The sequence below is a fragment of the Sorex fumeus genome, unplaced genomic scaffold (assembly GCF_029834395.1).
Source record: "Sorex fumeus unplaced genomic scaffold, SorFum_2.1 ptg000128l, whole genome shotgun sequence".
In the NCBI taxonomy this organism is placed as follows: domain Eukaryota; kingdom Metazoa; phylum Chordata; class Mammalia; order Eulipotyphla; family Soricidae; genus Sorex; species Sorex fumeus.
In genome coordinates this window covers 27,048,287-27,071,112 of record NW_026606185.1, presented here as the reverse complement: position 1 = coordinate 27,071,112, position 22,826 = coordinate 27,048,287, and the positions used below count along the sequence as shown (strand labels likewise).

General features: G+C 44.9%; 1 protein-coding gene across 1 annotated transcript in view; it reads right to left on the bottom strand.

Moving 5' to 3' along the window:
* The window catches only part of LAMA3 (laminin subunit alpha 3), a 270,464-nt gene that overhangs the window by 76,367 nt on the left and 171,271 nt on the right, over positions 1-22,826 (bottom strand). The window contains exons 33-40 of the mRNA XM_056138444.1: positions 18,805-18,949; positions 17,835-17,975; positions 16,287-16,448; positions 13,276-13,374; positions 10,881-10,964; positions 8,744-8,974; positions 4,754-4,867; positions 807-916 (exon numbers count right to left, since the gene is read on the bottom strand). Of these exons, the coding sequence (XP_055994419.1) occupies positions 807-916; positions 4,754-4,867; positions 8,744-8,974; positions 10,881-10,964; positions 13,276-13,374; positions 16,287-16,448; positions 17,835-17,975; positions 18,805-18,949 (1,086 nt within the window). The remainder of the gene's footprint in view (positions 1-806; positions 917-4,753; positions 4,868-8,743; positions 8,975-10,880; positions 10,965-13,275; positions 13,375-16,286; positions 16,449-17,834; positions 17,976-18,804; positions 18,950-22,826) is intronic.

Genomic DNA, 22,826 nt, shown 5'->3' with positions numbered 1-22,826 from the left:
AGGTACCTTGCTGCCCCAAGACACTCCCCCCACCACACTGAAACTGCTCTCGCATCCTTACTCTCTATCTACATGTCATCAGAATTGAGTTATCCCCTGCTCTTCCTTTGTCTGGGACCCCATTGCTAAGAGCTTGTCATGACTTACTCCATCTTCTTATTCATGGATCCTTCCCCCAGTGAACAGAGGAAGCCCTCCATCATGTTCTCTAAAGTAGCACCTCACCATCCAGGCAACCTCACCTCTAGCTGAAGGGATACAACTTATTAACTTAATAAAAGCATCAAACACATCTTTATTCTGTGTAACAACTCCTTCCCCACACCTCATTTTCCAAGTCAAACTTCCTGAGATTAGTCTTCACCAGTTTCTGAACTTCATTTTCATCAGCAAATTCTAGCTCAATAATGAGTGTTGGATTATTAATTCCTTGACCATTGAATGCATAGCCAAAGAAAAAGGGGAAACCAATGAGTGGGCCATTTGGAAAAAATGTTTTGTTTTATGTTTTTGGGTTTCACTTTCATCAAATTGCTTTATTATTAAGATGGAATTCATACAGCATATAATTCACCCACATAAAGTGAATTATGACTTTTTAGCATATTTAAATGACTTTTAGCATATTTAAATAAGGTTGGGGGTATTTAAAGAATTGTGCACACATTAACACAATCAACTGGAGCATTTTCATTGTTTCCCAAGACGCCCATACCTATAACAGTCACTTCCCATTAACCCTTCCCCATTCTAGGCCATCCCCAAACCACTCTATGTCTCTGGATTATATCCAGGTTCCACCGTACCTGTTTGAGTGAGGACACGGGCAGGCCTGACAGGACCCGTGCACAGCGCTCCCGTAGTAACCGTCTCTGCAGCGCTCACAGTGGTCACCAGCGGTGTTATGTTGGCAGTTCTTGGGACAGATGAACAGTGCAATTAATAGTGGCCTGTTGATATTGACTACTCTCAAGGCCACTGTGACTTTAATTACTTACACACTTAAAACTCAAGTCCTCTGAATCTGCAAGGTGCTAGAAAACAAAGAGCTGCAAATGCCCTTCCCTAGCTCCGGAGGATTTTTTTAAGTGAATAATAACATATCTCCCTTCTGTCTTTTCCTTAAAAAAGCTTCTGTGAAAATGAACTTGATTTTACTTCAGAAGTCACTTACAATGTTATGCTGAAAAACAATAAGATGGAAATATTTTTAACCCATGATGTTTATTAAAATAATAAAAAGTTGCATCTTAGATGTTAAAATTATTTGACTTTATTCCAATGGTCTAAAGCAGCAAAAAAGAATTTTTAGCTAAGCTTTTTGTTTATGTAATCCAATAAGTTACATATCAAATTAAATGCCTAATTAAATTTGTTCTTCAGTAAAGGGTTAAGATGCTTTGCAACCGAGAAGTCCACTGAGATAAAACCTGGCAGAGTTTGTCAATTTTGTGGAATTTTTAGCCTAATGTAACCCGTCTTGTTTTTATATTATCATCAGAGACCTAAATGCACAAAAATAGTCAGGAAAACTCCCATGTGATGGGAATCTGAAAGTGCAGTGATACTCTGGGTTAATTATATGGACTGTGACAAGGATAATTTTTAAATTGGGTTATGTAATATTTACCTCTGTATGCAGAATTGGTGCTTGAGAGGGAAGCTCTGATGACTATTAAGTTTTTAAATAATTCCTAGTGCCAGACTGGAAAAAACACTGTGCTCTGGATCACAAGTGAGTAGGGGGTCAGCTCTGAGTGGCAAAGTCTGTCATCTGCCTGCTTATGCTTAGCACATCATCCTTTGAAAACTTCTGAATAATTGAGATCCAAGCAATTCACTAATATACTAATTAAAAACATTTTTCCAGATGAAGATGTATCCTACAAACACAAATAATTAGTAATAATTTCAGGAAACAAGATAGATCTTTAAAGGAGAATGGTACTCCCATGTTAGTATTGATCCCATGATCACTGGAGAGCTCATCCTTGCTCCAATCCTTCCTCCTTCCAAAAAATGTCATTGTGAGTGATTTTCTCTGTGGCCTGGATACTGGGGTAAAGCCATGCTGCTGTGTGTGGGCCCCAATAGGCAGCTGTCAAGGTTTGTTGTAAATGAATGAATCAATGTATAGATGGGTGAATGAATGGCCAGATTTAACGGATGGGTGGATGAACGGACACACAGATGGAGAGACAGACAGATGCAAGGACAGATGAATGGATGCATGTATATGGGTGAGTTGATAAAAAGATGGATGGATGGATGGACAGATGGACGCTGGGTAGGTGGATAGATATGTTATCCTACCTCCGTTTGATGCCCAACTATGCTGTACTTGTGTACAAAGAGAGATCACTGAATCCTGTGAATATACACATTAGATACACAGAAAATATGATGGCCAGAGTTTTTTGGCACACTCTAAGGACAACAGAAGGGCCCATGGACCCTTCTAGAACTTCAGGGGAAATCTTCTGGAGGCCATAATGGAGGAAAGAGGAGAGGAATTAGTAGGACAGAGAAGTGAGGGGAGGAATTAGCAGGGTGGAGAAGTGAGGGGAGGGTACTCCAGGAAGAGGGTCCATGGGCACAGAACCTTAGTCCCGCAAGACCGCAGTGTGAACATGCAAGAAAAGCAATTTGTGTTCTGGTGGGAGGCTCTGAGATCAGTTGAAGAATGTGAATATCCCACTGTCAATAGCTCCAGGAGAAGCCTCCCTCAGCCATGAGTTCTAGAGTAATCACTCCAAGGCAGGCGTGTGAGGGACACAAGCACAGGGAACTGAGTGGGTGGGGAAGAAAGGTTTCTGTAAAGGGCAAAAGGATGGGGGCTGATGAGAAAAGGAAGGCTGGGGAGAAAGTGGGCTGGGGTGAAGGCAGAGGCTGAGTGGAGTAGATTGAGGGCACCCCCAATCTCCAGCTTCCCCAGCTGACACCGGGCATATCCCCTTCTGTTCCTGCCCACACCACTGCATACACAGCACTTTCCTGGCAAGGAGTTGGGCTATTATTCTCACTTCCAACTTCAAAGTTCATACTGAGACGATGTGGAAATTTGCACATGTTGTGAAGATTCCAGATTTTGGAAAAGGACTTTGCACCTTGAGGGGCAGAGGCCCTTTTCGTGGAGGCATTGCCCATCTGAGAGGGAAAGATGCCTGGGTTCCTCATCACTGCCTGGGAGAAGGAGGGTAACAACCTGGCTCCCACCCATGACCACATTTGAAAGCTGCATCCACACTCAGGCCTTGTGAGAGAGCATTGAGATGAGTGAGGACACAGGTTCCAAACCTCTATGTGTGCAAGTGTGTGGGCTGTGTGTGTACATGTGTGTATGCGAACATTGTATGTGTTTTGTGTGGTGCATGACTCTGTATGTGTGCCCGTCCATTCCTGACATGACAAGTCTCCTGAGAGTAAATATTTTATCTGCTGGCTTTAACCCCAGCACTGAGCTCTATCTCTCCCTCATGATCAAATGCTCAGTAAGAGTTTCCTGAATGAGATCCTTCTAGAAGGTGGCACACAGCCATTGGGGAAAAGTGAAGACAGCATGACAAAGAAAATGGGGGAAAAATCTTTTTGACTGATAAAAATACATGAATTATGACTCACTGGTAATCCATTCACAGCGTAAATGCACTACAGAAAAAATTCTTTTTGATCTCTGGCAGCTTTTACAAAGTGGACTAGACATCTAGCAATGGTTCAGTGACAGATAAATACTTGTTTTTTCTTTAGAGAATCTACCTGTGTTACACACAACATAAAGTATGAAGCACAGGTTATGTATGAATATTTATAAGCTGAAAAAAATTTTCTCAATGTTTTCTCTTATTTTTGAACTTATAAGGTTAAAATCCTACAGAATATTCTGTCGGGCTCTTTCTAGCAGTTTCCTGTCCCAGCCTGTCCTATCTTGTAAGTGAAGCAGTTCCCTGGGACACACTGAACTGGCTTCATATAGTCAAAGAAGGGAAATAGTTGAGATGCACTTTAGTTGCATTACACAATGCCAGAGAAATTGTGCCAGAATGAATTTCCAAAGAGCACGGCAATACTAAGGGCTTAGTGTTTCCTGGGGTCCGGATGTTCTTTTCTTGCCTAAGAACTGGCAATTTTCCGTCTAACTAGGGGGATCTCTGGCCCCCAAGGAGAGGGGCTCTGAAAAAATAGAGGATTATAGTAGAAGTTTTAAAATGTTCTATTTCAGGATGCAAAAGAACAATTTCAGGAGGACATAATTTTCTGTGGGATATTTTCTAAAATATTCCAAAAGAAAATAGCTTTCCAGTGATAAGAAATCAAGGAAGTCTTTTGCTTCTCCTTCTCCCCAGTTGTTTCCTGGAGCAGTGGCTCATCGGATAGCAACCCTGACCCCCTTCCACAACATCCTGACACCCCAACCAACGTGGGTCCAATGCAAGGATCCTAATGTATTATGGCCTGGCAAGAATTCAATCTGAGGATCCACCCATTCATGTGATTTAATGTAGCAGAGATTTAGAAACCTTGCCATTCAATTTTCAGATATGTGTTCATCTCTGAAGGTGCATGTTAAATGAAGGGAAAAGTGGAATATTAAAGAACTCAGTCTCATAATGCCGCAGCCTCCTATATTTACAAAGCATTTATTATACCAAACCTATCAGGAGTTTGGTAGAACATCTGACATCTCAGGGTGGGGGGCGCCAATTAACAGGGTGGGGGGAGACCCAGGTGGCTGCTGGTTGCATCAGTTACTCACAATACATATTCCTGAACCATCCTGGCATCGGTTTGAGTGTCCGTTGCAACTGCAGGGAACGCAGCGTCCAGTATACAAGCCACCGTTATCCCAATAGTATCCAGGGCTGCAACCCTATTTTTCAATAAAAGACTTTAGTCAACAGGAAGGAAGAAAATTACTATCCAAAGCAAATGACCATCTATTAAGCATTTAAACTATGTTCTTTCCATTTGATGTGTGGATGTTGAGTTTCACACACTAGCCTGGTGCACTTGCTTACAGGGTAAGCCACAATGGGGTACGGTAGGTATTTGAGCCTTAGAGAGAAGTGTGTGCAGGGAGAGGGGAAGTGTGGAGGGCTGACGCTCTTCTCATGACATTTATTTGTGGGTAAGTGAAAGATTGGAGGGGTGAGAAGGATGAGACTCAGTCCCTTTGTCCTTAGCAGGAGGACCTCTAAGTTAGTCTCCTCAAGGTCAAATTCTCTTTGGTAGCCATGTCCTCTCCAAATCAGGCTAGTTGGGGAGGCAATACAGAAGGGAAAGGAGATTTCATTCCTATCTCTGTGGCAAAGCCCGGTGGAATCCCTTTACTGCCACCCACATCATACGAGCAGCAGGGTAGAGGAAGGTGCTTGAGTTATCATTAAGAACTTTCCAGGAACATTTGGTCCTGACTGAACACACAAAGACTGGGTGGGCTTAAGGGATTCTCCTGAAATGACCTTGTTCTCTTGTTCTACACTACTTTTAGTATTTCTGTTCTCTACCTATTCTTTTAGTGTTACCACATTCCTTTTCCATGTGGATGAAAAGAATGATGGTTTTCTTTGAATAAACTGGTTGGGATTTTTTTTTTGTTCAGTTTTGTTTGGGGACCATACTCAGCTGTGCTCAGGGCTTACCCCTGGCTCTACACTCAGGGATCACTCTGGCAGGGCTCAGGGTACCATATGGTGTGCCAGGAATTGAACCCAGGTTGGCTGTATGCAAGGAAAAAGCTTTACCCACTGTACTATCTCTCCAGGTCCAAAATGGTATTTTTAAAAAAAACATTTTAATAAAGAAAGCCACCAATTAGAAAATAAAAAAGCATTCTTTTTTGGGGGGGGAATGTTACACCTGGCCATGCACAGTGGTTATTCCTGGCTCTGCACTCAGGAATTACTCCTGGTGGTGTTCAGGGGACCATATGGGATGCTAGGAATCGAACCTGGGTCAGTCACGTGCAAGGCAAAGGTCCTACCCGCTGTGCTCTCGCTCCAGCCCTAAAAAAGCATTCTTACCTGAATCCACCCATTAAAAGTACTTAGTTCTATGTCTTTAAAAGAAAATTATGGAAATTTCCTTTATTTTAACAGAGTGAATCAGTATGCTGATTTAAATCAGATGTTAGCTCTAGTTTCTCTCATTGATATCCTATCTGTCCTATCTTTAGAGTATCAGAGAAAAATTTTCAATAGAAATTAGAATATTTCATCCAATCCTCTTTAAGTAGCACTTGTATCTGTAACACTGAAGCTATAGTCAAGGGAAATCTTGAAAGAAACTATCTCATTCATTCATGGCTGGCCAGAAAGGCCTCTGCTTGTTAGGTAGGGGAGAGAACAATCAAACTGAATAGAGCTGGAGAAAGAGGATATTCTGCATATTCTGGGGGTGAATATCCCCACCACTGGCAGCTCAGTTAGCATCTCCCAAAGTTACCAATGGCTTTGGATAAAACACAATAACAAGACTATAGTTTCCTATCTGTTTTTCAACTATTAAAAAACCTTGTTTAGGCAAAGGAATATACTGCAAAAAAATAGATTACTTTGTGTTGTTATGTGAATAGGCTTGTCTAAAGGAGAAGCAAAGTATGAAAGGAATGTTCTTTTGCTGAAAGCCTGTCTGAGAGATTCTTTAAACAAGATTCTGCCAATGATGGTATAATCACATCTACAAATTAATAATCCTTACCAATAATTGACAAGAACCTTATCATTATCACCACAGATCATATTCCATGCTTATAAAATAGTCATTTTGGGTAAAGGACAATTCTCCAAACACATAAATATACGTCTTGTTTGTTATAACAACATAAGCTTTAAGGGAAAGACTTATGTGTTTTGTGGGAAGGATGAAAGTTAAATCATCCATCTTAACTTGCTTTTGATTAGAAAAAAAGTATTCTGCAAGAGTGTGCATTGTGCGACTCAGAATATCTCTCAGTTACTGAAATACAATGACTTTCTAATTTCTTTAAAGCATACCTGAACGATACTTTACATAAAATTTAGTTCAAATATTTCTGTTATATGGGAAACTTATCTAAATAGAGATGATTATATCCTAATACATTATTTCAGTAAAGGAATTTTGTAAACAATAACTTTCTAACCAGATTATGCTTCCTGATAAAGTTTCTAATAAATTTTTGTCAGACAATTAATGATACAACTACATCAGATTTCTAAAGTTATGTTAGAGTATCAGGATCTAATTCTCTTTGAGTGTATATGTAACATCCAGGATGTTCAAAAGGAGAAAGCAGAATTTAGGAGGTTAATGCCTAGCAAATTGAAGCACAAACATTAGATCTCATCTCTTTTCCTAAACACATATTTCACTAATCCTGCATCTTAACTTTTCTTCCAAGTAAAATTTGGAAGTTTGCAGGCATGTATATTTATGTCCCAAGGGACTCAGGCTATTCCTGAAAGGACACAAAGTTTCAGATCCCATTCCCAGCCCACAAGCAAACTCTCAGCTGTCTGGGCATTTTCAGGTGGGCTGATGCTTACTGGGCTGTGGTTAACACTCAGGAGAGCAATTCTGACAGGCATCGTAACAAACACATCAGTCACTGGGACAGGAGGGGAGCCCAGGGCCTGTCCCCCAGCCCACCCATTACATATTGGACCCTCAAACTGGAAAGTGACAAAGCTGGGTGCCCAATCCCAATGCCAACCACAGTTTAAAAGGGAAGTTACCTGTCTGGGTTTAAATTCCACAAAACTTGCTTGCAGACGGTTTTGGCCGGGGTGTGGGAGAAAGGCCAGCCTCTGCTGCTGTGAACTGGTTCCTAAACACTGGCCCAAGGTGGCCCCCAGGACCCACAGCCAGGCCGTGAAGTGCCAGGTTGACCACCTCACTGCGGGGGGCATCGCGGTCCCTGGGCGTCCTGCAGGCTGCTCACTCACCTTTGCCTCCGTACTTATAGCTGCCCTTCCTGCTCAGCACCCGGGGCCCGCCTGACTCAGGGCAGGCAGGCTGTCTGCGGCGGGAGGCCCCACCTGTAAGCTTCATGCATGAGTCAGCCTGTGCGCGAGCACACCTAACAGTCTCCCCAGCAGCGCACCGCTCTGTAATTCCTGCGAGGTGGGGCACGCAGCACCTTCCGCGGCCTCACCCCGCAGACGGCACTGGCCCATTAGAGCAGCTGTAAATCACAGGCTGAGTCATGCGGAGAACACGCCCTGGGCGGGAGGGTGGTAATCCCGAGGTTCTACTCCTTCCCTGGAGCTGCGCGTTTTAATCCAGCTCTGAGTTGCCAGCGGGCACCTGAGGACTGACTGTCCCAAGACAGGAGTCCCGGAGAGCTGGGCACTTGACGGGAGGAGTGGCTGACCCAAAGCGTTGACCCCACCCAGGCTGAGCTACTGATTGGACCAGAAGTCTTAGGGAATGCATAAGAAGTGGCTTAACACCAGTGATGGTGTTGTTGTTGTATTCTTACAACAACAATTTTTACAGTTTTCTGTAGTTGGTATTTGTATTCTTACAATAAAACTAGAGGGAAAAGATATATGTACATATATTAAATGCCAAGTCTGGGAAAAGGCGTTTGCCACCCTGGGATTTCTTTTCTGTATCTACTCCCTGCAGGGGGGCCAGTGTTACTCTAGGCCAACAGAAACACGTGCAAAGAACAGAGCAGGAGCCCCCAGCCCATCCCCAGCAGCTCCGAGCAGCAGCTGGGACTTCCCTGGGGGGAATTTTCCCAGCTGGAGGGACGTCGCACCTGGCATGAGTCACCCTGGAAGTTAGGGGGACAGGCGCACTTCTCCACTTGATGCGCTCGACGTCCACTTCCTGTGTCAGAAGCTTCCTCCAGCCCCACCTCGCCCAGGGTGAGCCGCTGCGTCTCTGTGAAGTAGAGGCCTCGAAGGCGCAAGCCTTGCAGTCTAGACAGCAGCGTCATCAGCTCTGCCCTGGACACGGGGGCTCCGCTGCTGGCGTGTCTGAAGTTCCCCTGCAGCGGGAAGCAGAGCGGTAAGGACTGCCTTTGGCGAGCTCACGTCCAGGGACTTCAGAGATATAGAAACCAAGTCACAGAACAGACATTTGAAAGGCATAAGGAGGGCTGGGGAGAAGGCAAGAGTGCACAGAATGGCCCTTTCAACCATACCAATATTGTACAATATGAATCTGGACCATCTAGACTGGGGTCTGGAGTGATAGCACAGTGGGTAGGGCGTTTGCCTTGCATGCAGCCGACCTGGGTTTGATTCCTCCACCCCTCTCAGAAGCAAGCTACAGAGAATATCCTGCCTGCACGGCAGAGCCTGGCAAGCTACCCGTGACATATTTGATATGCCAAAAACAGTAACAAGTCTCACAATGGAGACGTTACTGGTGCCCGCTCAAGCAAATCAATGAACAACCGGAGGACAATGACAGTGGACAGTGACCATCTAGACTACCATCTAGACTATTTATGTCTAGTCTAGAACTTGACCTCTCTTACAGAACTGAAATTTCTGTTAAGCCCATTAAGCTCTCCAATTTATTCCTTGCCCTCACCCTAGAAACCATTCTACTTTTCGCTTCTGTGAATTTTACTGCTTTAAATATCTTGTAATTACACAATATATGTCTTGTGGGACATGACTTGTTTCGTTCAGCTCGGCGCCCTTGAGTTTCAGTCATGTTACTACATGTCACAGGGCTGACACCTCTTTCAAGGCTGAGTAATATTCCAATGGCACTTCTGAGCACTAAGATATGAGAGTTTGTTGGGTGTCTGCTCACGGGTCCACTTCATGATGTTACTGATAGAATTTCATATTTAAAAGAGTCCCATGTCTTTTGCACAGATCATTTGATCACAGCCAAATCGGCCCCAACCTCTGGGTAAATCTCAGGAGCATCCATAGTGCCTGATCAACACAGGGCGGGAGGACAGCTCCCAGACAGATGGGGGTCAGGGACACCCTTGCTGTGGTAGGACCTTCAGCACAGAGCAAGACGATGTTGAGAAGAGATCTCTAATGGGACTTCAGCCTTCCGAACAGGGCAGGTCACGCTGAACACCTGGCACCCCAACCCATAATTCTTTTCTCACAACACTGGAGCAGGAGTTCAAGAAACTACAGCAGGCCCCACCACAGCGCGGGAGCCCTAGCAGTCCTTCTTTGACAGTGTGTCATATCTTATTTATTTATAAATAAATTTATTTAATTCAAACTATCAGACATAATTAATAATACAAATGGAACTTTCCAGGAATGGCAGTAACCGAGTAGCTAGAGATGGTGTGTTAGGATTCGAGGTACTCTCCATTCACTTAGATTACTCTGATTTCTTGTTAGATATTGGGGTGCTTTTTTTCTCTCTGTTCAACCCAAGCATTTGTTGGATGCACACTAAATTCCAGGCGCTGAGGGAGGCCTAAGTATGAGAGGGAGACATATCCCAGCATTTTCAATCTCAAAGTTTAAAAGAGGAGAATAATTCACAAAATAGCAGAGACAGCACTGAGTGAGTGCCTTAAAGACAGTACAAAGTTTCTTTGTTTGTGGAGGAGGTGTGGATGCAAACCAGCTGTGCTCAGGGTTTACTCCTGGCTCCCTGGCTCTGCATTCAGGGATCACTTCTGGCAGGACTGGGGGCCACAGGTGGAGCTGGGGATCCAACTGCTTGCTGGTCTCATGTAAGGTAAACTTCCTGCCTGCTGACCTATCTCTCCAGTCTTTAAAACAAGGTCATATGAGAATGGAACTGTATAGTTTAGATAATCTATATTTCAGTTGGTATAACATTTATATAAAAAACTTTTTGATACATAAAAGTAGCTTTAAAATGCCAGGATAGCTTGGAAGAAGGAAAGCAGAGAATGATGAGGATCAAGAGGTTTTTTCTGAGCATTTTCCCTTTACCTCTACCAGCTGCACACGCCCCTGATACAGTCGATCGGGCCGGGGACTGTTTGGGTCCTCGTAGATAATGGACACGTGCTGACCCTGTCCCAAGAGAATCAGGAAAGTGTTAGTGTTCGGGGGAGGCTGTTCTTGGACTCATAATATCTAGGAGCAAACTCCTATGAAAACCCATTCCATTAAAAGTCTGGTTCTAGTAAATACTTGCAAAAAAGAACTGACTGGCAAATAGATTAGTAACACTGAAGTAAGGATAAAAGAAAAAGACTGCCTCACACAGTTATTTTAGGAAACAGGAAACTGGGGAAATTCTGGTTTAGCTTGAACGTTGCTGAAAAGATGAATTCTTTTTAAAACCACGCGTTGGAGCAAATATATGAGGGGCCATTGCCCTGACCGCCTGCAGGAGCAGATGGGGTGGGTGAGAGAAGAGGGTGGTCAGCCTGGCCTGCAGCCCGTGGGACCACAGAGGCCAGAGCTGGCACGTGCAGAGGGAATGAGCCCTCCTCATCCTCCATTGCCATAGCCCTACACTACTACAGATAGCAAACACAAGGCCATTGGTGTGCACAGACAAGTCCATCCAGAACCTTACACTTCTGCTGTTTTAGTTTCTTGGTGGCTTTCGAGGAACTCCAAACAGGACCTAATGTGAAGGTCAATCCCCATGTTAGCACCTCTTTCCCCTTAAGAAAGCACAAAAGCATCACCATTTCTGATGTACCAGCCCTTGAGTACCAGCTCTCCTAAAGAGGCTTCTTTCATCAGAGCTGGTATTTCAGAAAGAGTGTAATCACAAATCATTAAAAGCCTTAATCTGAAAACTATGCCCCGTCGACTCTCATTACAGTGGCTCAGAACAAAGCAGCAGAGTAAATGTCCCATGAGCCTATTTATTTTCCATGTTGGAAGGTCAAATTAGGGGGGGGAAAATGGTCATCACTTCTCCATGAATTCCAATCGCTTTTGGCAATAAAACCCAGGTAAGCTAATGTCTGACCTTGACATGTGCTGCAAAATATGATGCCGAAACCCAGCACAGTAAGGACAGTCATTTTATTGAAAGCATCCTCCTTCCCACCCCTTTAGATGATAACTCTAAAATATCGGGTGCTTGACTTTGACTTTTAAAATAACACATCAATAACTCTAGGTGCCAGTATTACAAACAGCAGCACAGCACTACGTGAACCCAAATATCTCCCAGCATGAAACACTCTCATCAAATATTCAAAAGATTCTTTGCCAACAAGCTGGGATTGCATCCCAGTACTCTGAGCACCTAAACCAGAAATGGTCACGTTCTGGCGATGGGGCCCTACCTAAGTTCCAGGAACTTTGCCATGAATTGGGGGGTATTTAAAGAATGTTCTACACTAGAGCTCTGGCTTCTTTGCCTGGCACACAATACACAGACATCATTTTTACACTCCAAAACACCTAGAATGACTCCTCCCCAGTCTGCAGCTGGCAAATTTCCCTGCCAAAATCTTAAGCCTCCTCCTTCCTACCGCCAGGATTTATTTCCCTGAGTCTGCACACAGGAGAGAGCATTTGGATTAGACTAGACACACCTGGAGGATGCCCACCACCCCCCACATCACCTCTGTTCACCTTGTTTCCTGCCCCTCAAAGGGCGCTTTTCTCATAAGCGTGGGAAGGGCTGGGGCAAAGCTAGACCCTTCCATAAAGCTCTTTGAGTGCCTCTCGACAGGCAGTCTCCACGGAACTGTCTGGAAACATCTGTCTCAGATATGTGCTGTTGGTGGATCATGACTGCTTGCATATATCTCTCATCCCCACCCCCACTTAGATTCCACTCTTGTTTTTGAGGCCAGAGATCACATGGCTGATGTGTGACCTGCCCCTGAGTCTCACACACAGGACGGGCTGAGAGCATATGTCAGAGCTTTCCTCTTTGAACTACCCCACATACCAACCTGGGGGGTATAACTGCTTTATATTACCTTAGGGGATTCCCCCCTCCCCTCTCTCATACTTCCTAAACGAAACTACTTTACTGCATAAAGACATGCATAAGGTTAAACTGAAATATAGAAACATCAGGAAGGAGTTTTTATACCATGAGTTGTCATATTTGAGAAGCCAAAGTGAGACACAATTGACTCCTCTGGGAGGGAGCAAAGAGAAATTACTTGGGTCCGAGCAGTCAGAGACAGAGGATGCTGCGGAGGTTACACTTGGGGTTAGGGTTAAGATTCGTGTGAGGGGTAGAGTTAGGGCACATGCTCTAAGATTTCCTTCCACTTTCTGCAAAAATTGGAAAGGACATAAACTAAATATGATGCAACATCTTATCCCAAAGCTCTAAAAGTGGATCATACCCAACTGCGACCACCACTCCCTAGTGCGTGGCTGATGTTCTGGTACTAACCATGAGCTGAACATCTGGTTCCTTCTCCAGAAGAATCATGTCGCCAGGGAGGCCAAAAGACTTGATTTGGTAGGTGAGGTACCCACCATATGAGGAAACCTAAAATCAAATGAACAGGATCAATAGCACAAGCATTTACAAAGGTTATGGCAACGAGAACCATGACAAAGGGTGGCAAAAGCTCCGTGATCGGCCTGTTAACCAGGCTTGTCCTTGCAAGGTGCAGCTGAAAGTTTTTAAACTTTTTGCTTTGCGCCATTTGATAACATTTCAAATACTTAGCATGAAAGGGATTGAGTTTTACAGGAAGGTGGTTCATTGACAAAGAAGAACAATGACCACACAGAAATGAATGGGATCTTTTCAGTCTAGGAGAGGACTAATTTGAAATGTTCATCTAATCCACAGCTGCTCTGAGAAATCTGGGCCATCTGTTTCTTATTCAACTCAGAAGACTGAGTTAATACCTCACAAAACAAAACTTTAAAAACAGATTTTTAAAAAAATTTCCCCTAACCCTATCTCCTGGAACATGGCCGTGTGTCCACTGGAAAGATGGACCCACCTTGGGTACTGTTCACCTAGCACAAAGACTGTGAATGGTCACTTTTCTCCTAGTGACTTCACCATTGGTGCTGCCACCTCCCAAAACCTATCCAGAAGAGGAGGGCTGGAGTGACAGGACAGCGTGTAGGGTATTTACCTTTCACGTGGACAATCAGGGTTTGATCCCAGGCACCCTACATGGTCCCCTGAGCACAGAAAGAGGAAGTTCTAAGCATAGCTGGATGTGACCCTCTCCCCACCCCCACCCGCCCAAACAATAATCCATTGAAAGGATGCCCCCTGGGGAGATGAAAAAGCATCACCTCACTGCAGGCAGGAGAGGGCAGTAATAAGAGCAGGGGAGAAGCAGAGGTTCTTCTGGGCTCCCAGTCCATTGGTGTCCTTCTTCCCACCCCCCACCCCCTACCCCCAACAATCAATACAATGAAGCTTCATGGCTCTGAATCTTGGAACCTAGAAACACTCCAATGAATCAACGTACTGAGGTGAAGTGTTGAGTTTGTGCTGGGATAAAGGGATTTCAATTAATTAATTTGTACTATTTGTATTTGGGCCAACTTGGCTGTGCTCAGGGCTTAGTCCTTACCCTGTGCTCAGGACTATGCCTGGTGATGCTCCCAGAGGGGGTCATATGTGGTCAGGGGCTGAACTGGTGCAAGTCAAGCACTCTAAACACTGTATCTCTCTAGTTCCTAAGGGAATTTTAAAAATATGTCTACATACTCCTTCCTTCTAGCTAGGAAATGGCAGAGACCTGCCTGGGCCTTCCAGGAAGCCAAGGGAAGATGGCAGAATCCCAGTTTTTTTTATTTTTATTTTTTGCTTTTTGGGTCACACCTGGTGATGTACAGGAGTTACTCCTGGCTCTGCACTCAGGAAATACCCCTGGTGGTTCTCAGGGGACCACATGGTATGTTGGGAATCGAACCTGGGTTGGCCACTTGCAAGGCAAATGCCCTATTGCTCCATCCCAGGAATCCCAGCTTTAGATGGTTTATTTTTGATGGGCATAGAGAATTTATCGAATAAACTTCTACATAACAAATACATTATAAACATACACATATGTGCATGTGCATACACACACATGCATGTGCACGTGCGCGCGCGCACACACACACACACACACACACATACCTCCATATATTCTTTTGTTCTACTGCCTTCAAAAAGGGGAGCTTAATTCTTTTCCCCATTAATATGGGGTGAACTTAGTTTCTGGCTTTTAATGAATAGTATATATCAGAGATGATGATATATAATTTCCAAAAGTTATTTATAAAAAGATTGTGATTTTGAACTCTGTCTCCGTCTCTAATTCTGTCTCTCTGTCTCTGTCTGGCTGTCTCTCTTTCTCTCTCTTTCTCTCAGCTTCCATACCAGGAGACCCCTTTTGCAGTTAATAGAGTCCCTTACACTGAGCAACTGAGGCCTCAGTCGAAAGCCAGCAGAGAACGGGGCTAAAGAAACCAAGAGAAGATGACCACAGCTGTAGTTGCCTTCCTGCCTGTAACCTCCTGACAGATCCTGATGTCTAACCCCAGACTTCTGATCCACACAAGCTGTATCACATCATTACCTCTGTAAGCTGCAAGGTTTGGGTGTGATTTGTTACTCAAGCAGTAGATGACCAGCATATGGGCGAGCTACGCAAAGATCAAGAGGAGTGTGAGATGAAGGGGAAGCAGCGTTTCCAAACTCGGAGGACAAAACCCACAGTCCCCCAACAAGAAGATGGGATTGGAGAGTCGAGGTGGGCCAGGCTCTAATATTTTTAGTCATTCTGTAGGTGAAAATATGGAATTGCTGGAGCTGGGCCTAGTGAAATGAGCTCCTTCTTGAAAGCTCTCTCGGAGGCCTCAGATGCATAGATCACCTGAAGATATTTCTCCAGGGCCCCACACTTGTATCCTCCTAATTAACTGTTACTGGCCAGGCTCTGGCATAAACAGTTAATACAGCAACTAGCTTCTTAGTTCCGCAAGAAGCATCTCATGGAAAGCACCAGATTCTGCTAAAGAAAAGTTGAACTGCCCTAGGTACTGGTGCTACTTTTAATAAGCCCCTGAGTCACTTTTCAGCTTTTGTTTCCCTGAAAGGAGCCTCTCCTCTGCTTTAAAACAAAGAATACCTGACCTGGCATTAAAGGCACATAGGTACCATTTGCAACTGGTAAGATTTAAAGGGTGACTTCCCTGGAGGAAAAAAATGTTGTCAGTGAGTGAAAATAGAACAAAACCAGGTGTGTGGTCCCCTTTTCTGAGGAGCTGACCAGGACAAGGTTGGGAGGCTCCAGTCAGTTGCAGCCCACCTCACTCCAGGGACAGCATTCTTACTGCTTTTTGTAGTTACCTGATTTCTTCCATTTTAGGAACCAGAACTCACCAGTGTTGCCCTCCAGCAGCCCTGTACCTGATCCTCAGGCAGGGCAGGGCCAATCTTACCTTGTCCCCTAGGTAGGAAGGCGGTGCCACCCAGAAGGCACTGTGCTCTGTTGCCGGCAGCTCCTGCAGGTCGGCGACCACACTGCGGCTGCCCGGGTTGAAGGACACTGGAATGTGACCCCTGTCCACTGTCTCCAGGTGCCAGCCCATCATATCCACAAACTGGAGCAGAAAATGTAGAGAGGAAACACACTGTGGCATGTCTGGTGAAGGGGAAACTGAGGGGCGCCACTCTGCTTGCCCTGGAGTCTGGACCCGGGTTGCCCCAGTCTGAGCCACTGCAACTAGGGGCTCCTGGGTAGGGACCCATTTGGGATTCATTTGTCTCCTACTACACATCTAAGCTCTTTACATGCAGTATGCACCAAATGCCCACATAATACCCAAATAAATGGGCACGTTTTAATGGTGAGCACCTCTTAGAGAAAAATGTGACTCAGACTATAGCGTCCTGTGATCAATGTTTTTCTCTCCATGGAGGATCCTACCTAATGTTTCCTTGATTGCAGAGGAAGCTAGGAATTAAATTAAGAAGGGAAGTAAAAGGAGGAGCTGACAAGACTCAAATTAGGAAAAACTGCTTCTAGGTTTTCCTGAGAATAAGAAAGAAGTCACAAGATTGGATTTACAAACTAAAAAATAAAAATTTCCACTATGAGCCTAAATTTCTTTTAGGGGGTGCTATATGCTATATATGTAGTATATATAGAAAATATATAGAAATAATATATATATTTTCTCAAATATTTGCTGGTTATAAGATATTAAGAAAGCAATCTTGAGATTCCTTGTTGATGGAATGAAGAAGCAATGAAAGTTTTTATTTCATGAAGTTCATTTAAAAAGCAGCCCCCACAAAAGATGTGGTAAAGTAGATAAGAGGGAAAATAAAGCAAAAAGAAGAAAAGAAGATATAAAAGAAAACAACAAAGCCTGTTTATTTATTGAGCATTAACTGAGCATCTACTAAGCCCCTGGATCAAGCTCCAGATACTGAGGCTGTATCAGGGGGTTTCCAAGCTAGTAGAAGGCAGATCATGAACAGACTTTAGAGTTGAAGTCTGGTATAATTTATGAGTGGTAATAGCACCAGAGTATGCAAAACAAAGGAAGCACTCTGGGGCTCTGGGGCCTGGTGAGTTGTTCTGTAGGGAGAGTTGAAGAAATGTTTCTTCTGGGCTTGGCTGTGGAATTTTGGGCCTCGTCTTGGCAGACAGGATTGGACAGAGCTCAGGACTGAGTTGGGGACACTGAGTTGGAGAAAGAAACAAATGGTGGTGGTGGAGAGGTGGGAAAGGGGTGTAGAACCACCTATTAACACTAACAAAGTAATCTACAAAGAATTATAGATTCAATAATTCTATAGATCTACAAAGTAATCGACGAAGATTCTATGATTCTATATTATAGATTCTATAATTATATAATTCTATAGAATCTATAATTCTGTTAGATTGCTTTGTAGATTTCACAACTGTTCAAGTTTCATGCCAATCCACTGCTTCCTCTTTTAGAGGCACTAAACAAAAAGGCAAATTTCCTACATACCTTAGTTCTTCTCCTATGTGTACTCTGACAGAGATCAGTTACTCTAAAACAAAAGCAGCTGGTACAGCCCTTGGGATTTGATGGGTCCAAATGGAAAGATCCTTTTCGACATACACTGCATTCTGGACCTTCCACATTTTCCTATTGATGGGAAATACAAAATGAGAGGTCATGTCCACCCAGGACATGACAAAATTTTGTTTGTCATTCTTGCACAAACAAAATTCCTACTCAAAATGTCAGGTGGGCAATATATCTAAGCACTGAAAGATACACAGTCTCTAAACCTTTATACTCTAGTTTAAATACCACACCCAAAAGGAAGTCTCCACATTTTCATAAGATGCCCCTGGGCATCTTGAAAGTAAAGAAATCAGAAGGATCCACAACATGGGAGAAATATTCATCCTCTCAGCTACTGTCCCAAAATGTCCACAGGGATTTGGGACTCTCAAACCACGTGGGAGAGCACCTTGAAGCAGAGACAATGGACCCAAAGTGGCCAGGAACCACCTGAATCTGTCTGGGTCAGACATCTGATCCTTAAGGGTGTCAGTGGCCTCCTCAAAGGATCAGTGGGGGAGAGGGGGGAATGAGTTCTTCTAATCTAAATATGTCTATCAAATGAAATTAGAGACTAATTTACTGTGCCATACACATTACAGGATTCTCTCATGGTCAGTCTCATTTCCCACATGATTCTATATGTTGACTCAACGTGAAGAATTTCCTCACCATGATGGAGAGATAGCACAGGGGTTATAACCCAGTGCTATACCACTGTTTTCGCACAACGCTGGTTTGGTCCACTCATAGAAATCCAAGAGCATCATCAGGAATGACTCCTGAGCACAGATCAAGGAGTATTCTGAGCATAGATTTGTCCCAAGCTGCACTCACCCCACACCCTCCAAAACACAAACATCCCCTCCAAAGTGCCTGATGTGCCTGGCATTGCAGGTGGTCTTACCTTGCAGAGGCAAGCTCCGGTGTCTGGGTCACAGACCTCCGGCAATGAGCCATCCTTGCTGCACCTGCAGGGAAGGCACTCCGGGAAACGGTAAAACCCTGCAGCACACCGGTCACACTGCCGCCCTGTGACCCTGGGCTTGCACCTAGGCCACAAAAAGGGGAAGCAAAGTTATCATCATCTTTGGACACACACGGCCTGTACCCTTACTGGCTCCCTGCTACTGTGCTCCTGCAGAGCTCTTCAAGGGCAAAGTCTGTGTGGCTGGAGGGATAGAGAAGGCTGTGCCAATTCAGAGCAGGCTGCTGGAACTATGGCAAAGATCTTAGGGATAGAATGACAAACTATATGGGGCGAGACTGGGAAGATTTGAAAAGTTGTGGCATAGAAGAGGCAGCAAGAAGAATTCCGGTTTTCTAGCTCTAGTTATGGAATGAATTCTAGGACTGTGGTGGAGGAGAAGAGGAGAGAAGGGGAGGAGGCAAGGAGGAGAAAGGGTGTAGGATAACATTGGTTTGTCCTTTCTCCCTGGCCACAGGGAGCTTAGGTTTATAGGGTTACACCCATCACAGTGCTCCCGAGGCACTCCCATTCCTCTGTGTTTATCTGTAACCTCTTCTTTGTGCTCTGCTTCCCCAGCCAGCGAATCACCTTTTTCCTCTAATTAGACTCTGTTGATTTGTAAGGTCAGATCCTTCAAGGACACTGGACTTGTATTTGTAAGTGTACTATTACTTTTCTCTTGTCCTTATGTCCTTCACATAGTTACTTTAGAACAAAATCCTTTTTGTGTAGACACAGGAAGACAGTAAATACTATGTTTTTGTAACATGGCAGCTAATTGTAGCACTGTAGCACTGTCCTCCCATTGTTCATCGATTTGCAGGAGCGGGCACCAGTAACATCTCCATTGTGAGACTTGTTGTTACTGTTTTTGGCATACCAAATACGCCGTGGAGAGCTTGCCAGGCTCTGCCCTGCGGGTGGGATACTCTCGGTAGTTTGCCGGGCTCTCTGAGAGGGACAGAGGAATCGATCCTGGGTCGGCCGTATTCAAGGCAAATGCCCTACCCATTGTGCTATCATTACAGCCATGGGAATTAATGCTAGGGAGTTAATTGACTCCGAATAATATTCACTCCTCAGCATCTTTTCTCAACTTAAGCCTCAGTTGCCCTTAGTTCCTAGCACCCCCTAAAGCAGGGTCCCAACAAGGGACTGGATGGACCCAGGGCAAGAGGTGAGCTATCCTGACATCAAAATCAGCCAGGCCAAGCATCATAATACCTACTTATAAGTTAAGAGCACAGTCATGGACAAATTCTGTAATGGCCCAAAGAGAAACAATGGGACTAGGACCCTGCTAGAGTTAAGAAAGACTAATCTGGCCTGAGCACTGTAGTCTGAGATCTATAGCGAGATGTCCCCAGGGGAGCCACCCTATAAAGTTACTGTATCTCTTACTTTGTCCATAAAAAATGACCAATATTATGAAGTAGAATTAATATGAATGTTTAAATGGTTGCTGGACTAAGAAACAACAACCCTAGGTGGTATTTCACCTTAGGTGGGTCATCCTGCTGAATAAGAATTTGTCCTAGGAGAAACTTCCCTTGAGGGAAGGACTTTACGTTTGTTGATGGTATGACCACACCTATGTGTAACTGCTACCCCAAACCCTCAAGATTTGGGATATAACTAGGTTTGTATAGGAGGGGAGGAGGATCAAGGAGAATCAAGGAGAATTGGGAAGAGAAGGATCAAGAAGAAGAAGGAAGAGGAGAATCTAGGAGAATCGGTGGTGATGGGGGGGCAGGATGGAGGATGATTGAGTAGAATAAGAGGAGAATGGAGAGGAGATTGGAATAAACATCAGCTGATACCAACCAGTCTGGCCCTCGTTTCCTCCTTCATCCACCCATTGTCATTGGCTGTCCCGGGTGGAGGAAGTGGCCCGAGACCACCAAACACAGGTGGCGAGAGAGGTGATATTCATTTTTTAAAAAATTTTATTAGTGAGACATCATGGGGTACAGTTGTAGACTTACAAATTTTTGTGCTTGGGTTTCAATTATACAATGATCAAATACCCATCCCTCCACCAGTGCCCATTTCCCACCACCACGGATCCCAATACATAAAAGGGGAGAGGAAAAGGAGAGAAGGAGAGGGGAGGAGGAATAGGGGAGAGGGGAGATGGAGGGAGGAGAGAAGAGACGAGAAGAGGAAGAGGACGGGAAGAAAGAAAGGGTAGAAGGAGGGGAAAAAGAGAGGAGAAGTGGAGAGGAGCAGGAGGAGAGGAGGGAGGGGGAGAAGAGGAGGATGTCAAGGAGAAGAGGGGAAGAAAAAAGAGGAGGATAGAAGAGCAGGAGAAGGGGGAGGAGAGGAAAGAAAGAGGGGGAGAAGAGGGAGAAGGAGAGGAGGAGGGAAGGAGGCCAGAGAGAAGGACCTGCAGTGGAAACGAGTTAGGGAGAGATCCAGAGAAGCAGCCTAGAAAGTGAGAAAGGCAAGGGGCTGGCTGGAGAGAGCTCCAAGGCCCTAACGTGGGCGCCCAGCTGCATGGTGTGGCCTGGAGACCCCCAGTAATGCTGGATGGAGCAGCGCTGCATCTCTGGAACAAGTGCTGAACCCTCAAATAGAGCTGAGTATTCCCAGGATTGGCCTCTGAGCCCCCAAACACTGCTCTGACCTCCCACCCCCTTACTAGGGTCGGGGGGACCAAGGGGGGGAAAAAGAAATCCCAAATAAAGCCCAAAACTGGATGAGTGCTCAAGGAGGGTAAGGAAGAGAAAGTGGGTGCCTGAGTTTCACAGTTGCAGTCTGAGGAGATCTACATGTAAATCCTCCTTTGAGGGTTGAAAGAAAAATTGGAAAATGCATTTTAATAGCATTTAGGAAGTTGGAATATTTGAATATTCCAGCAGCATGTCACCAGGCCTGAGCATTGAACCAAAAAAAAAAATAATGAAAGGTATCTAAGTACCTTCTCAGAAAGGTACTAAGCACCCACCACCCACTCACATTACCCCTGTCTTGGGTATTTTCTCTGTCTACACACACACACACACACACACACACACACACACACACACACGTATACACATACACGCACAGACACACACACGCAAACGTGTGCGCATGCGCACACACACACACACACACACACACACACACACTTCCACCCATTATCAGAGTGGCCCTGGGCCACTGATCCAGCTAGACTTTTCTTCCTGTAAATCTCAAATCTCAGACTAAGTGCAATCAGACAATCCGGCCCAAAATGACAACTCACAGGTCAATCCATTTCTGGAGGGAGCGTGAATGTGCACTGCCAAAAACTCTGATAGAAGGAAGAGAGCACAGACAGCCCCGGCCCGAACAAATCCATCAGACAGAGAACTTGGATAAGAAGTGGAAGCACAGGAAGGGCTGACCTAGGTCGTCAGCTTCCACATCTCTCACCTGGAGTGGGGCGGGGGGGGGGGGGGTGAATTCTGCAAAGGGACAGTGTTATTGTCACTGAGTGTCTAATTCTGGTCCCTTGCTCTAAAGAGACCTGCTGCACCTCTGTCCCAGGGTGAATTGTTGTCATTTTTCAAGGAGCAGGTCCCACACTGAATGCCACTGGCAGACAAAGCCAAGAGTGGTCTTTGGAGACCCAGATCTGGAGCATGCAGGTGAGGACAAGCAAGTGGGAGAGTCTCTGGGATTTTTTTCTTTTCTTTCAAGTCAATGGAAAAGAGGAACAAGACAATTTTCCAGGGAGGGCAGCTGCTTGTTGAGACAAGAAGAAACAGCAGCACGATCATCCCTTGTCTACCTGTTGATTTCAGGATGTGTGTGAGATTATGTGGTGGCAGGGAGAGCTAGGTTGCGCATGTCAGTGACGTGAGATAAGGTTGTGAGCCTCCACCGGCATTTCCACAGCCACTGAATGCATGAAAGTGATGTCAAAGGCACAAAGCTGCACAAGGGATAAGATCAGTAGCCTACGAGCTGACCCCGAGGACGATGGTAGGTCC